Source organism: Macaca fascicularis, chromosome 12, assembly GCF_037993035.2.
Source record: "Macaca fascicularis isolate 582-1 chromosome 12, T2T-MFA8v1.1".
In the NCBI taxonomy this organism is placed as follows: Eukaryota; Metazoa; Chordata; class Mammalia; order Primates; family Cercopithecidae; genus Macaca; species Macaca fascicularis.
The window spans coordinates 112,289,496-112,306,833 of NC_088386.1; the positions used below are offsets into that span (position 1 = coordinate 112,289,496).

The 17,338-nt window shown below is 43.9% G+C and overlaps 1 protein-coding gene across 9 annotated transcripts in view; it reads left to right on the top strand.

The window, feature by feature from the left end:
* Positions 1 to 14,123: 14,123 nt before the first annotated feature.
* The window catches only part of SMARCAL1 (SNF2 related chromatin remodeling annealing helicase 1), a 65,437-nt gene continuing 62,222 nt past the window's right edge, over positions 14,124 to 17,338 (top strand). For 3 of the 9 annotated variants that reach the window (XM_005574231.3, XM_045367679.2, XM_045367678.2), the window contains exons 1-3: positions 14,124 to 14,280; positions 15,474 to 15,510; positions 16,209 to 17,063. In XM_005574231.3, coding sequence (XP_005574288.3) covers positions 16,268 to 17,063 — 796 coding nt within the window. In that variant the 5' untranslated portion in view covers positions 14,124 to 14,280; positions 15,474 to 15,510; positions 16,209 to 16,267. Of the gene's footprint in view, positions 14,431 to 15,473; positions 15,511 to 16,208; positions 17,064 to 17,338 lie in introns of all 9 variants that reach the window. The other 6 variants (XM_005574232.4, XM_074010031.1, XM_074010029.1 and 3 more) reach the window with 4 other exon arrangements.

Genomic DNA, 17,338 nt, shown 5'->3' on the forward strand with positions numbered 1-17,338 from the left:
ATTACAGGCTTGAGCCACCGCGCCCGGCCCAGAGAGACTTTTTAAAAATGATTTTTAACATGCATGAAGTATACGCTAAGAATGAAACTACACTGTAAGTTAAGGGAAGGTTATAGTTTGTGTTGTTAATTTCTTTACTAGAGTTGCTCACTCTTTTGGAAAATCACATCATTGACTGCCACACCACTCATGGTAATTGAGTCTCCAATATGCCTGTATTAGTTTTAATTCATAGCTGTCATAACTGTGGTGATTTTGCTTTTAGGAAATAGTGCCTGACTATCTTATTATGTATCCCAGTATAGTCCTCCCTGAGCTGTTGGCTTTTGAAATACATCCTTATGTGTGATTCCTTAGCTTCTTCCTACTCTAAGTGTTGCTCAGTCCTTCTCACCATGCCTGAACCAGATACTGTGGTCTCCAGCTGCCTTTCTCTTAGAATAATGTCCTAGCATCCAGGTTTGGTTGGGGATGGGGGCAAGGGGTGGGCATGAATTTCCTGAGCTCCCCTGACATTTGCAGGGAGGCAGCAAGGGAATACCTCTGTGGGTTACAACAGAGGGAGAGCCAGCGGGGCTTACAGGATGGAAACATGTAGTAGGCTCCCTCCAGCCATCACTGCCTCCGCTACTGCTGATGCCACCATCCATAACAAAGCTTCCAATTTGCAGGCTTCCGATTCAGCTTCTGTTTCCTGAGTGCCTCCACTATACCAGCCATTGGGCCAGGCATCCAGAAGCCCGGAGGTAGACCTCATCATCCCCGTTTTATAGGAGAGGAAAACCAAGACTTGGCTTCTACAGTATAGAAAGGGTGTGGGAAAGTCCTCCTAGAACCCTTACGCTGCTTCCAGGAAGAGCTGGACGGTCCTTTCCAAGTCCAGGCAGAAAGGAATCTCCTCTTTTTCCATTCTCTTTGTTACTTTATATGCCTGCGCAGGCTTGGTTGAGGAAGAAGGGGGGCCAGAAGGAAGTCTGGCCAGATGGCAGGGTAATAAATGACTCTGATTTAATAATTTGTTGCTTTCCTCTTAATTAAAAGGTTTTCCCTAAATGATTTGCTGATCACACAAACAGCACACACTGGTTGGGCGAGGACTGGGGGCCCAGGGAAATCTAGACTGAGAGGAGAAGGCATTGGAATAAAGAGGTGGCAGATGGCAGAAGAAGCCCACCCTCCATGTGCCAGGGTGAGCCAGCTTCAGGAGCTCCCTTCTCCTCAGGTCTGAAACAATTCAATCCAATGACAGAGCTTTGGGGAACTGGTTCTTTTGGGACTCAGCTTGTCTGGAAGCTGACTTTGCCAGGAGGTTTTTTAATTTCTGGGAAGAAGATATAAACTTTATTTTATCTAACATGTGGCTTTGCATTCAGTTTCCTCAAAGCCCCATGTGGCCTTGGGGGGTGATCAGGTAGCCTTTAGACCATTTTGCATATGAACTGTCACTTATACACTTGATCTACTGGGGTAGTGGTCACAAAGGGGGTCAGGGCACCCGTTGTTCCAAGCAGCGTCCTGTCAATATCTGCAGTTGCAAACAAATGACACTAAATAGTGTCAATTGATAAGCTCTCTACTTCTTCTTTACAACTGCAATTTGTAAGTTCCTGGGATTAAAATCTGCTTTCCAGCAATTATCACACAGAGGTATATTTTCAAAGCCTCACATGTAATTAGAACATGTTATTGATAAAGAGCTAGCTAAAGATTTAGACTTTGAGTCTGTTCATGAGGGATCAGTTTTGTTAATATTGATACTGTTTCCCCCCTTTAATGCAGTTAGGAGTTAGACTGAGATGCCAAATTCAATCAAAATGCACATCTTATCCCCCGCCAAGGGACTTCTGCTTCTCTTTTACTTGTGCAGACTTGTAGAAAGGACCCCAGAGATCATGTCATATAGGAAAACATTCTGCCAATCTGTAACTCGATGTTAAAGAATAAACTCTTTTACACATTATTTTGGTTAACCAGATTTTTCTCAGCATTTGTGCTTCTGTCAGATTGGATCATCCTTGCCATAACCACCATCCTCCTATTATTGTTGGATTCCAGATTTCTACTTAATCAGTTCAGACACCACTTCATCCACTTAACCTTCCTGATTCTGTATTCCCTGTGTCCCCATCATCAGAACTCCTCACTAAACCCCCAAGGCCATTTATCTGTGATTGATTGATTTCTTTTTAGAGATGGAGTATCACAATGTTTCCCAGGCTGGAGCACAGTGTCTATTTACAGGCATAATCACAGCCCACTAAGGCCTTGAATTCCTAGGCTCAAGCAACACTCTTGACTCAGCCTCCTAAGCAGCTGGGACTACAGGCACACACCGCTGCACTGAGCTTATCCACAATTCTTTTTGTATTATATTTTTGACACACACATATTCTCTCTTCCCCTAGTCTTTAAGTTCCTTGAGACAAACTTTCGTTTTAGTGTTTGTATTTCATCTGTTGACAACAGTATCTTGCACACAAATCATAAAGAGGAAGTTGAAGAGGCTTCTTACTTTGTTTCATCAGTCTGCTAGTATGTTATCAATGCCACACTAGTTTTATTATTGTAGCTTTGTAGTATATTTTAAACATTAATAATAGAATAATAACTTAAATTTATTGATCACTTAATGTATTCCAGGCAATGAGCTAAGTGCTTTACATTATCTCAGGTAATCCTAACAGAAGTCTGTGGGATAGGTACAATTATTTCCATATTATAGATGGAAAAAACAAAATTTAAAGAGATGAATTTACTTCAAGACAAATGCAAAAAGTGCAGAACAGTGGATATAGCACACTGCCATTTATATGAAAGGGAAGGGAAGATAAATAAATGTTTTTACTTAAATGTACATAAAACATATCCAGAAAAATATGCAAGAAATTGATTATGTAATTCAAATATAACAATTATATCCATGATTATTATAAGCCAGTTAAAAATAAATAATTTTTTAAAAAAAGGAATGAATGGCATTGGCTGCCTGCTGGGAAGGGAATGGGATGTGGGGGTTAAGGATGGAAGAAGAGCAGAATCAAGTTTTGGGTGCACTGAAGCTCATACATTTTGTGGGGAGCACTTTTACCAAAAAAAAAAAAATACAAAATTATAAATACAAAGTTAGATACAGAGCCTTAGAAGGGATATATGCAGATAAGGATCCCTGATGCCATAGCTTATAAAGCGTTACTTTTTAAATCAGCCCTCAGCAGGAAGGAGACATTCCACTGTATATACTTTTGTATGTACTAAATATATGGAGTTTTAATCATGTAAATGCATTGTCTGTTCAAAAAGATACAGTTTTTTAAAAATTTATATTTTTTGTTTTGCCAGGCACAGTGCCTCACATTTGTAATCCCAGCAATTTAGGAACCTAAGGCCAGCAGATCACTTGAGGTCAGCAGTTCAAGACCAGCTTGGCCAACATGGTGAAACCTCATCTCTACTAAAAATACAAAAAATAGCTGGGCATGGTGGCACACACCTGTAAGCCTAGCTACTCAGAAAGCTGAGGCAGGAGAATCGCTTGAACCCAGGGGGCAGAGGTTGCAGTGAACCAAGATCATGCCATTGCACTCCAACCTGGGCAACACAGTGAGACTCTGTCTCAAAAATAATAATAAGAATATTTTTAAAAGCTAGTTCTCCAACTGACTGCATAAAGCAAGATTTTATATTTTTCAAAAAGTAAATAACTAAGCTTTCATTTTTCCAGAAGCAGAGGTGTCTATGCCTATAGCAAGCTGGAGGGGGTGCTGAGGAGGAATTCCAGAGTTGCCTGTTTTATGGAGGTGGGGTAGAGGGATGTAGGAATTTACTTTCATAATTCAGAAGCAGAGATTTGTGTCAGAAGTCTAAAAGGCATATACTGTTATAACATGGAAAAATGAAAAAAATTAAAAATAAAAGGCATATACTGCACATGTATACACGTAGGGATAAGAAAAAGAGACCCTGCTTTTTCAGAAACGTACAAGAGAAAATTAAAATAAAAACTCAAATAATATAGCACTAATTGTTAAAACGGAGCTGATTTCCTGGAAACCAGTGCTGAGGACCAAGGATGTGAGCAGACGGGATGCTAATGCTCTTTCCCAAATGGCTCTGACGGTCCGTGGTTTTCTATTATTGCATCTAGGAGTAGCAGGTCCCTTACTGTAAAGTATCTAGAAATTATTCAGGCTCTTAACCACTCAATTAGGGTAATTTATCCTTGAGATGAATGGGACCGTTCCTTCTCCCTGATTTAGTCTGGGTTGTGCCTCCATCGAATGCAGATGTAAATAGTTCTGTTTGGGGCAGAAAGCCAGCCTTGTATCCTCACCACCCCGAGGTCCGAAGCTGCAGCTTGTAGCCTGGCTCTGTGCAAGGGGATGATTGTAAGTCCTCCAGGAACACAAAATAGCTAGCAGCCCCTCCATTTATCTTTCCCCCATGGACAGAACAAATTAGCAGAGAATTTGGAGAGAATTTGCAGAGAATTTGGACCGAACACTAAAAAGAATAATCTGACAATAAGAAATGTGAAATGCTGGAGAAAGGGAAGGAAGGAATTGCCTTTTGCCCAGATCCACAGGAATCCCACACTTTGGGTGGTTATTTTGGTGCCATCTTAGTTGCAGTAGAGACAGGATGCAGGCCTCAAAGCTTACCTTTCTCCTACTCAGGAAATTCCTTAAGAACTGATTGGCCTTTTGTTTCTGTGTGTGCTATTTTATTTCAATCAGAGGTAGATCCCTTTCTTTTTCTACTGAAGACCACTCAGCTAGAAGAGAGGAAGGCAATTGGTGTCCATGTAAGAAAACATCAAATTAGCATGAGGAAAGGCTAGAGGAGGAAAATACGAAATGTTTCATTTGTACCCTTTGAGAACTGAAAACCAGGAGCAATTTAACACATAGGCAAACTGGGTGAAATAAGCTTTAGCTCCATGTGATGGGCAGCTGGATGTGGGGTTAGAGGAGCACAGAAAAAAAAAGAGAGAGAGAGGGAAAGATAAAAAGCAAATAGATGTGGCCAGGCATGGTGGCTCACACCTGTAATCCCAGCACTTTGGGAGGTGGGCGGATCATGAGGTCAGGAGATCGAGACCATCCTGGCTAATATGGTGAAACTCCATCTCTACTAAAAATACAAAAAATTAACCGGGCTTGGTGGTGGGCGCCTGTAGTCCCAGCTACTCAGGAAACTGAGGCAGGAGAATGGCGTGAACCCAGGAGGCGGAGCTTGCAGTGAGCCGAGATGGCACCACTGCACTCCAGCCTGGGCGACAGAGCAAGACTCCATCTAAAAAAAAAGGGGGGTGGAAATAGATGTAACTTACTATAATAAAATGAAAAAGAATGACACAAAGAGACAAAGCATACACATGTAGAATTAAGGAGTAGGCTGGGTGTGGTGGTTCACGCCTGTAATCCCAGCACTTTCGGAGGCCCAGGCAGGCAGATCACTTGAGGCCAGTAGTTCGAGACCAGCCTGGTCAACATGGTGAAACCCTGTCTCTACTAACAACACAAAAATTAGCCGGGCGTGGTGGCGAGTGCCTGTAATCCCAGCTACTTGGGAGGCTGAGGCGGGAGAATTGTTTGAAATCGGGAGGTGGAGATTACAGTGAGCCGAGATTGTACCATTGGACTCCAGCCTGGGCGACAGAGCAAGACTCTCAAAAAAAAAAAAAAAAAAAAAAAAAAAAAAAAAAAAATTAAGGAGTACAGAGGGGGCAAGTGAGACACAGAGACAGAGGGACAGAGGGACACAGGCAGCCTATCTATTCGCCCCCTTGTGGTCCTCAGGGACATTGCAGTCAGCCAATGACTTCTAATCCAACCTTAACATTTCACATCTGTAGACAAAAATGCACTGTGAACACTTACGGAATTTCCAGTGTGGTGGATTCAATTATATTAAGAGTAGACTACTGAGCAAAGGCTGATGGTGCTCCACTTGCTGGAGCTACAGTGGCCTGCTGGATAAGTAGAAGAAACTAGGATGCCTGAGATCAAGTTTGGACTCCAGTGTTCTCTATATCCTTGCACAAGCTACTTGGCTTCCCTTTGCCTTCATTCTCCCTTAATAATCATGAAAGAACATAATTTTTCCAATCTATGTCTCTGTAAATAAGCTGCCTCATATGCAGGAATAAATGGTCCATAAGAAAGTCCAGCCCAATGTGATGGCTCACACTTGAAATCTCAGCAATTTGGGAGGCCAAGGCAGGAGGATCACTTGAGCTCAGGAGTTCAAGACCAGCCTGGGCAACATAGTGAGACCCCATCTCTACAAAAAATAATCTTAAAAATTAGCCGGGCTTGGTGGCATGTGCCTGTAATTTCAGATAGTCAAGAGGCTGAGGTGAAATGATCCCTTGAGCTGAGAAGTTCAACGTTGCAGTGATTTATGATCATGTCACTGCATTCCGGCCTGGGGTGATAGCGCAAGATCATGTCTCAAAAAAAGAAAAAAGTAAAAGAAAGTTTAGTATATGACCTCAATTTTCTTTCTTTCTTTCTTTCTTTCTTTCTTTCTTTCTTTCTTTCTTTCTTTCTTTCTTTCTTTCTTTCTTTCTTTTTCTTCCTTTCTTTCTTTCTTTTTTCTTTCTTTCTTTCTTTTTTTCTCTTTCTTTCTTTCTTTCTTTTTTTTTTGAGAGAGTCTCGCTTTGTCACCCAGGCTGGAGTGCAGTGGCATGATCTTGGCTCACTGCAACCTCCACTTCCTAAGTTCAAGCGATTCTCTTGCCTTGGCCTCCTGAGTAGCTGGGATTACAGGCATGTGCCACCATACTCAGCTAATTTTTTTGTATTTTTAATAGAGATGGAGTTTTACCACATCAGCCAGGCTGGTCTCAAATTCCTGACCTCAAGTGATCCGCCCGCCTCAGCCTCCTAAAGTGCTGGGATTACAGGAATAAGCCATCACGCCTAGCCAAACTCAAATTTCTAAGCCAACTTCATGTCCATTGTGGCCAACAGGAGGCGAGCAGGGGAGTTCTGCATGTGCATGTGCTGGACTCAGAGATTCAGGCTCCCTGAGATAGAGAGATGGTGCTGGGGCCACCTCCAAATAGCTTTCCAATCTGTCCATCCAGTTCCATCACCATCATCTCTTCCCCGAACTCCTGCAACGGCTTCCTAAGAGGTCCTCCTGTCGGCACTCTGCCCTCCTCTGGGGCTTTCTGCCCCAGAAAGCAAGAACCTTCCTGAGACACACAAGTTACTCCACTCTGGTGTGCATCTTATTAGGGGCCTCCTGTTGCTCTCAGAACAAATTCCCAATGTCTTTGTGTGGTACTGCAGAACCTGGATGTTATCTGTCCTATTTCTCTCCCCAGCCCCATCTTGTGTCCTTTTTATCCTCTTGCACTTCCTCCAGCCAAGCCATCCTCGCTTCCACTTCCCAAACATGCCCAGCTCAGCTCTTCCTTGCCTGGGCTCAATGTTGCTTGCCCTTGTAGCTCATTCAGAACCCGCGTCCCTCTGAGCTCCGCATGGCTGCTTCCTCTCCTCCTTCAGGTCTCCCCTGGGGACACCTTTCCTGCCACTCTGAAATAGTTCCATCTTAAGTGTCCAATTGGGCCCTCTGTTTAGGTCCCTCACAGCACTTATCATTTAGCTGATTTGTTTCTTTTTGTTTCTTTTGTATGTGGGGGATCTGCCTCCCTAACTAAACTGTAAGCTTTATTTTAAAAGGGTGACGTCAGTATTGCAGCCTTGGTGCCTCTGCACACTGTGCGGCCCATAGTAGGTCCTTGAATTTTTGTTAAGTGAAAATAAGAATGAATGGATGAGGGCTAGGTGTGGTGGCTCACACATGTAATCAATCCCTTTGGGGGATCACTTTGGGAGGCTGAGACGGGTGGATCACTTGAGGCCAGGAGTTCGAGACCAGCCTGGGCAATATGGCAAAAGCCCGTCTCTACTAAAAATACAAAAAGTAGCCGGGCACGCTGGTGCACACCTGTAGTCCCAGTTACTTGGGAGGCTGAGGTGGGCGGATCATCTGAGCCCGGGAGGCAGAGTTTGCAGTGAGACAAGGTCACACCACTGCACTACAACCTGAATGACAGACTCAGCCCCTGTCTAAAAAAAAAAAAGAAGAAAAAGAACGAATGGATGAATGTGAATAATAAGTGGAATTTGCAATATTGAAGGAATAGAAAAAGTAAAATTTCTTAAGTCTAAAAACACTGGAGCAGGGTGTCTAGATGGGTGCTTTTAGCAAAGGACGGACAAAGCCATCCCAGCAAAAAATGTGCCAGGTTTGAGAGAGAGGCTTGTGAAGTAATCACAGCCACCAAGACCAGTTAGAGAAATTAAGACACTAAGAGAACTCTCACACCAAGCCATGGAATGCGTGGTGTAAAGAAATCACATGGAGATTCTGTCTTCATAAGACATTTAGAGTTGAGGGAGAAGGAGGGCTAGACGGAGGCAGACAAGAGGAGGAAGAAAAACGGAACTGTCAGACTCCAAGCAATTAAGTCCATCAGAATGGAACAACTGCTAAGGAAGGTGAATTTCTTGGCTTATAAACCTTTACATTACTCCTCTGTGCTTTGGATATGCAAATGTCTTTGCCAACTGGCAGCATCTGAGAGGGGAATAGCCTCCTTTTCCACCCAAAGTCTTGCATCTGCTCCTGAATCTCATCACAGCACTCTAGGTGTAATTAACCTGAGCGATGACATGCCCTAGGGGTGGCTGTCAAAAAGGCTCTCTCCAAAGGGCTGTCAAGCGCTCTCTAGGGAATCCTTGCTGAGGGAAGAGGGAAGCCCAGTACTTACATCACTAGCAGGTAAGCTCCAGAGAGAGGAACTTGAAGCTGCTTTAGGTGCCCAGACATACACTGTCAGGCAAGGGCAAGCATTTAATTAGTATCTAGAAAGAGCCCTACCAGGGGACCGAGGTGCCTCATTCCAGCCTGGCCTCTGCCTGGTCTATGACATCAAGCACAGCTAACTTCTCGGGGCTTCCATTTCTTTAGCTCTAAAGACAGATTAATGCTCTCTAAGGTCCTTTCTAAATCCCACTTTATGGGTTAGGAAAAGAAAATGAGATAGATTCTCTGGAAATGTATTCGTAGTGCTGCTATTACACTTTGAGGACCCCAGAGTACACAAGGTGGATAATTCAGAGTTATAGACTGGAAAGAATATGTCTTAGATGCAACTCTTGTCCTCAAGGGACCAAGAATCCAAGATAACCTAGAGATGGTGTTGTGGAATCCTAAGGGACTTTGGTTGAACCTGAGAATGACAAATTCACATTATTTGGATCCTTTTGTAAACGTTGCCTTTTTGCACCTGTATTTCACACTAAACTTTCAGCTTATTGAGAGTTCAGCATATTTCAGGGAAGGATGAAAAGAAGGAAGGAAAAGGGAGGGAGAGAGGATAAAATTCCTTTGACTGGAGAGTTAGAAGTCAGGGTTCTTGGCCAGGCACAGTGGCTCACGCCTGTAATCCTAGCAATTTGGGAGGCTGAGGCGGGTGGATCACTTGAGCCCAGGAGTTCAAGACTAGCCTGTCCAACATGGTGACACCCCGTCTCTACTAAAAGTACAAAATTTAGCTGGGCATGGTGGTTTGCATCTGTAATCCCAGCTACTCAGAAGGCTGAGGTAGGAGAATTGCTTGAATCCAGGAGGCAGAAGTTGCAGTGAACCGAGATCGCGCCACTGCACTCCAGCCTGGGTGACCCATCGAGACTCCGCCTCAAAACACACAAAAAAAAGAAGAAGAAGAAGTCGGAGTTCTTTGGATGCAAGCAACAGAGACTGACTTTGGTTAATTAGAGTCTCCCTACTCCAAAAATAAAAATAAAGAATTCACTGGAAGGCTAGAGGTAGTTCACAGAATAGCAAAATCAAGGCTCAGGAATAACAGGGGCAGGGTGACTCTCGAAGCTAGGTGACAGGAACTAAGGAACAGACTCCATTCAAAGCCACTGCTGGGCTCTATCAGCTCCGTTGTCTTTTTCTCATTGTATCATATCCTTATAGATTGAGTTCCCAGAAGGAGGGGTCTGGTGTTTCCCCTCATGTTTTGCATCCACTACTTCCCCGAGGGTGAGGCCCTCTGATGAACACTCTCCCAAGTCTGCATGAAGTTGGGGAGGGATGGTTACTCCAAAGAGAGATGGGAAATCGATGTTTCTTCCACCTGGGGAAGTAGCTTTGGCAAAAGAGGGGCATTCTTCTGGGGTGGCAGCAAGACTGCCATTTGGCCGGGGACCCCGCTGGGGGCTGGCAATACTCTGCTTGCAGTGGGTTCTGGAGCCAGGCTGCTTTCCTGGGAGAAAGGGGTGTGTTTTTACAACACACAAAGGTGCTGCTATGGACTGAACTGTGTGCCCCCGAGATTCATATACTGAAGCCCTAACCCCTACTGTGACCATATTTGGAGACAAGACCTGCAAGGAGGGAATGAAGGTTCAGTGAGGTCCTAAGGGCGAGGCTCTGATATGACAGGATCAGCGTCCTAACAAGGGACACCAGAGGGGCCTGTGCTCTCTCCCTCTCCACTGCATGAGGACATAGAGAGGAGAGGAAGAGAGTCCTCACCAGAAACCAAATTGGCCTCGATCTTGGACTTTGCAGGCTCCAAAATTGTGAGAAGATAAATTTCTGTTGTTTAAGCCACCCGGTCTATGGTGGTGGTTTTTTTTTTTTTTTTTTTTTTTTTTTTTTGAGCCTGAGCAGACTAACACAGGTGCCATATGGACTGGCAGCCGATCTGGCCTCTATTCCTTCACCTATGAAACCAGATGGTCTCTAAAGCCCCTTCTAGCTTTAAAATGCAGTGTGTCAATATATCCGTGAATCATCTATCAATGCATATTTGCTTGCTGCTCAACTAAGTCCTGAGCTACTGATAATAGGAGGCTGTTAAGTAAAATACAGTATGCCCAGTTACATTTGAATTTCAGATATGTTTAAATCCATTTTTAGTGCAAGTATATCCCACACAATATTTGGGACAAATATTTGAGACATTTGTTAAATCTGGCTGTTCTAGTTATTTGTCTTCTGTTCTCCAAGTACTGTAACCTTTTGGAGGGAGAAAAACTAGACCTTACTCATCTCTGGATTCCCTTATAGTGGTGTCTGCCAGCTTTTTGGATTTCACAGACTAAACATTATTGGATTAAGTTTTGGAAGAAAAAACAACTTTTTATTTTGCCCAATAGAGGTATTTATGATAATCATCACTTTACTAAAGAAAAACCAGTTAAACTTTAAAACCTATTAAATAGACCCTCAGGATTTTATAATTAATTGTAAAAATTTAGTTTTACAACATATTCATTCCATTGTCCTTTTGTTTGCTTGTTTCTAAGGCAACCAGGTGACGCTTCCAACCATTTTGGCACTGCTCAGTGCTTAGGTAACCAGTATTTGGGAGCTTCAGCTGTGCTGTGTTTGGTTGAAGGTCTTACATGACTTCTGGACATTTTTGCTTATCCGCTAGAAAGCTCAAGGTCAAATTGGAGCTTAATTGCTACAACTGTCTTCTCCTCTCTTTTCACTCCTTGTTTCCTATGTTTTCTTCCAGGCCTTTAAACTTTTTTTTACTAAATGAATTTTCATTATAATCTACCTTAAGAACTGGTGAAATAATAGTTTTTAAAAAAGCCTTGCATACATTAAGACTTCAGTAAACGATGCTATTGACAAAGCAAAAGATGTAACTGTTGAGTGGGATCTAATTAGTTTACTTTCTGAAGAGGATTATTCCCCCCAAATGCATTTTTTGTTGTTGTTGAGATGGAGTTTCACTCTTGTCGCCCAGGCTGAAGTGCAATGGCATGATCTCAGCTCACTGCAACCTTCGCCTCTGGGGTTCAAGTGATTCTCCTGCCTCAGCCTCCCGAGTAGCTGGAATTACAGGCGTGCACCACCACACCTGGCTAATTTTTCTATTAGATGGGGTTTTGTAGAGTTGGAGTTTCACCATGTTGGCTAGGCTAGTCTCGAACTCTGGACCTCAGGTGATCCTGCCCACCTTGGCCTCCCAAAGTGCTGGGATTATAGGCATGAGCCACTACACCCAGCCTCAAATGCATATTTTAATTTCCTATTCTTAGAATTTTAGAATGGTAGAGCTAGAAAGGTAATTACATCTTCTAACTCAATTCCAGACTTACTGAATTGGAATTTCTGGGGTAAGATCTGTGAATCTACAAGAATTCTAGGATCTAAGATTAGGATCCGCTGGTCCACAGGCCCTCTTAGCATATGTCATAGCAGGATATCATTTTACAGGTGAGATGACTGAGGCCCAGGAAAGTGAAGTGATGGTCATATGAATTGGTGACAGACATGAGTCAAGTGCACAGCACTCAGCTTTCTTAGCAAATTAACTGACTCTGTTGGGAGACAGGAAGGGCAGGGACAGGTGTTCATTAACTAGTTTCTGTTCACACTATATAGTAGGAAATGAGCACTAGGTATAGAGAAATGGACGATATAAGAGATTTACCTCAAATAATAACAACATTCCTCTCTTACCTGTTCCGGGATTTCACAGTTCACTAAGCACTTCCCCTCATAATGCCCTGCTTTGATTCTAATAACAAGGGGATTTACCAAGGTGGTATTGTTTTCTACATTTACTTTACAGATGAGAAAATGGAGGCCCAGTCACTGGGTATGTCAGGTCAAAAAAAAGGCAGAGCTGAGATTTGAATACTTTCTACTACTAAACCTCACACAAATCCCCTAAGACAGGCAATGTCTTTGTTATTTAAGAAAAATGGGCCAGGCGCAATGGCTCACACCTGTAATCCCAGCACTTTGGGAGACCAAGGCAGGTGGATCACTTGAGGTCAGGAGTTCGAAATCAGCCTGGCCAACATGGTGAAACTCTGTCTCTACTAAAAATACAAAAATTAACCAGGCATGGTGGCGTGCACCCATAATCCCAGCTATTTGGGAGGCTGAGGCAGGAGAATCATTTGAACCCAGGAGGCGGAGGCTGCAGTGAGCCAAGATCACACCACTGCACTCAGTCTGGGCAACAGAATGAGACTCTGTCAAAAAGAAAAAAAAAAGCAAGGAAGGAAGGAGGAAGGAAGATTATTTATTGCTTCAAAAGTCACACAAGTTCTACATTATTATTTTAGAAAATTCAAATCATTCTGAAAAATAGAGATTAAAAAGCTGAAAACTGTATTCCATGCCACTCTGCTCCTGGACAGTTTGGTGAGTTTTCAAATTTCCTTCCCAGACCTTTATGAGTTTACATACATGTATAGGTGAGGATTAAAAAAACAAACAAACAAAAAAAGAATCAAACTACACACATTGCTGTGCTTCCTTTTTCTTAGCATGTCTTGTCCATTTTTTTCCAAATCCTTTAGTAGACATGTTTGTTTTTAAATAAGCCATGTTTGAAAATAGAACAATAGCAACATTGATATGCACACTGATGATAAAGAAATATTATATTTATCACCAATGGTACTCAGGATAGCTCAGGATGTTGGTGCTCAGGATGGGGTAAAATGACTCAAGTCTCATGACTCATCTTCTCTCAAGAGGAGGGACTATGGAATCAGAATCACAAGCTAGCTTAATAAAGCCTTGAGAAATATTATCAACTAGCTGTCTCAATTTCCCCCTCTGTAAAATGGGGACAAGAATGTGTTCCATAGGGTGTTGTGCGGTTAAATGAGGTGACTCATATTTATGCTAAACGCAGTGACTGATGACTGCAATGATGACGATGGCAGGCGGGCGCAGCGGGTAGGGCTTAAATTGCAAGTGTAGCAACACCAGTAATGGATGCTCCGGGGAGATACTTTTTATTAAGAGCTGCCAAGTTAGTATGGCTGTCTGGGATGCCCTCTGGAGACACGAGACTCCGGATTTGGGAACCTCAATGTCCCAGGCTTTCAGGACCTGGCGTTTGGCTAAACCTCTGGAGAACTACAACTTCCAGGGTGCACCACTTTCTCGCCGCCCGTGACGTTGCAGCTCCCGTTTCTCGCCAGGCTCCCGTCCCGAACTACAAGTCCCAGAAGACCCTGCAGCCCCGCTCGCGTTCTCGTCTTACTTTTGGAAGCGAAACTGAGGCCGCGTTGCCTGCTGGGAAGTGTAGTTCAGCGGTAGCCGAGCCCTTCAGACCTGGCCGCTACAATAAGGCGGGTGAACTCGCAGCGCTTGAATACCCAGGGCCTAACCGTCCACTCGGAAGACTGGCCCCTCTCGGGAGGCTCTGGAGTCGCGCCTGGGGTCAGGGCCGGGGGCTAATGCGGCTCGCGTTCTGGGCCTCCCTGGGTGAGAAAGTGGTAGACTGGCAGGAAGGCGGCGGAGGCGGACGAGACCAATGCCAGCCTGGAGGAGGAAGTGGGCCAGTGGGAAGGGTGAATCCAAGTGGAGATCGTAGGGGTGGGAGTGGGGCGTGGCGCCCGCTTACCTTGAGGCCGGGTGAGGCGCGCCCCGAAATGCCGGGGAGGTAGAGGTCCCTGCCTAGAGAGGAAGAGGGGCGCCCATGTGGCGGGATGGATTTATGGTTTGGGGCTGATCAGTGGGTCTTATGGCCTCATCTCCCTGGTTAATGGAGACAGCTCACCAGGCCTGGGATTTGGGGAGTTTGGAGGTGCAGGAGATCCCTGGTTGGAAACTTAGGCAGTAGTGTGTTACCCAGCGAGACAGGGCTTCTGCTGTGCACCTCCAAAACCTTTCCCTAACCTCTTCACCCCTTCCTAACTGCTAATGGTTGAAGAAGGTGGAAGTTCTCTGGGGATAGATACTTCGTGGTGGGGGAGTGGGGAGAGGGGTTGGGTTCTGGCCAAAGGGAGCTCCAGCAGGGAAGGAAGCCTTTGAACCCTATAGCTGCCCAGAGGCCTAAGCAGTGCTACTGGAGTACCCCTACATCGTCATTCTAACCATTACACAGCATTACATTAGATGCAGGCTATTTAGTCTGAACCAAGCCAGACAAATTGGTGTCCTGCCCCCTGCTTCTAAAATACTGTAAAAATGTCTCAGCTCATAGGAAAATAAATATTCCGGGTAAATTCACGGAAAAAAATAATCATGATGCAATATGGAATGTTTACAATGTTACTACTTTATAATAAATTCTTATGTCTCCTAAATATGTGCCATATGGTTATGGATGAAAAAAAAATCCGAACTATATACTCTAAATTATTAATTTCAACTCTGGTTATTGATGGCTGGTAAGATTACAGATTAATTTTATTCTTTTTTTGTTTACATCTTTACGTAGCATCTTAATTTGCACAGTAAACACATAATTTTTTTTCTGCCCCTTATTTTCCCAGGAGAGTTAGTCAGTTGTCCCATGTGTTGTGTTCTGGAAATCAGATACTAAGGCCAGCTGCTGTGGCTTGCACTGAGCCACAGGCAGACTGATGTGCCAGGAATGATAAAAAGGGGTGAATGTGAGGGGAGAATTTAGTGTGCAGTCTATGGGAGGCTAATGCTTTTTTTCCTTCTTCTAGGTTGGAAAGAGACTATTTTAGCAAGTGTCACGCCATGGTATGTGGTTGGTTGGTCTATTTCAGCCTAATCTATTATGCTTTCTGGTTAAAAATGTGACCTTTCTCATTATCCTGATGGATTTAAGTTGCACTGCATAACTTTGTTAGGTTCTGATAACTCACCTTGGCTGGGCCATGGGAAGGAAAGAAATATTGCCTCTGAAATGCCTTTTTAGCTTTGGATTTGCTTTTTGCTTTTTTTTTTTTTTTTTGAGAATTTTGCTCTTGTCATCCAGGCTGGAGTGCGGTGTCATGATCTTGGCTCACTGCAACCTCTGCCTCCCAGGATCAAGCAATTCTCCTGCCTCAGCTTCCCAAGTAGCTGGGATTACAGGCATGCACCACCACGCCTGGCTAATTTTGTATTTTTAGTAGAGACGGGGTTTCACTATGTTGGCCAGGCTGGTCTCAAACTCCTGACCTCAAGTGATCTGCCTGCCTCAGCTTCCCAAAGTGCTGGGATTACAGGCATGAGCCACCATACCTGGCCTGCTTTTTGCTTTTTGATCAGGATCTTTATTTTATCATATGCTACCTGCTATTTCAGTGTGTGTGCAATTATAAAAGAAACTTTAATATATCCTTTAGTTGTGCGCATTATGCATTTTCCGGGACAAAAGCTTGTTAAAATCATGGTTGGAGCATGGCAATTAATACATGTAATGTTCATTTAATTCTGCTTACTTTCTTCCACAGCTTTTGCCAATTTTTCCAATTAAAGATTGACATTCCTGCATAAGCATTTCTCTGTGAAAATGTCCTTGCCTCTTACAGAGGAGCAGAGGAAAAAGATTGAAGAGAATCGACAAAAGGCTCTGGCCCGTAGAGCCGAGAAGTTATTGGCAGAACAGCATCAGAGGACTAGCTCAGGCACCTCCATTGCTGGCAACCTATCCCAGGCCAAGCAAGGCCCATCCCAAAATTTCCCAAGGGAGTCTTGTAAGCCAGTGAGCCATGGTGTAATTTTCAAGCAACAGAATCTCAGTAGCTCATCTAATGCTGACCAAAGACCTCATGATTCCCACAGTTTTCAAGCAAAGGGAATATGGAAAAAGCCAGAAGAAATGCCTGCTGCCTGCCCAGGCCACAGCCCACGAAGTCAAATGGCTCTCACTGGAATCTCTCCTCCCTTGGCACAAAGTCCTCCAGAGGTCCCTAAACAGCAGCTCTTGAGTTATGAGTTAGGTCAAGGTCATGCCGAGGCTTCACCTGAGATCAGGTTCACACCCTTTGCTCACCCAACTCATGAGCCTTTGGCCAAAGCAAAGAATTCCCAAGAGACACCAGCTCGTTCCCCTGGACAGCCTCCCAGGGATGCTAAGTTAGAGGCCGAGACAGCAAAAGCCTCTACCTCGGGGCAGAACATTTCTTATATCCATTCGAGCTCAGGGACAGAAGGAAGACTCCAACAGAAGTCAGGGTCCTCAGTCGAAAAAGGAGTGATCTCTCAGAAGGGAAAGTGCATAAGGAACGGCGATCGTTTCCAGGTGTTAATTGGGTACAATGCGGAACTCATTGCAGTGTTTAAGAGCCTGCCCAGCAAGAGATATGGTAATGTCTTTGTTCTTCAGGTGTTTGGTGTTTTTTTTTTTTCTTATTTTTGGAGTCTCTTTTAATCTAACAGTTTCTCATAAATATTAAGAGAGTGCATTGGCACATTCTGTCCATCCAGTTGTTAAAAATTTTTCAATTTTAGCTTGTGTTTCCCTTCATAATAGTCATTCCCTCAAACAGCTGCCAAACTTGATGGTTGTCACATGGCCATCTGGAGAATGGTTGAATGTTACTGAGAAGACGCTTCCTCTGCCAGGTGCTTTATATGCATT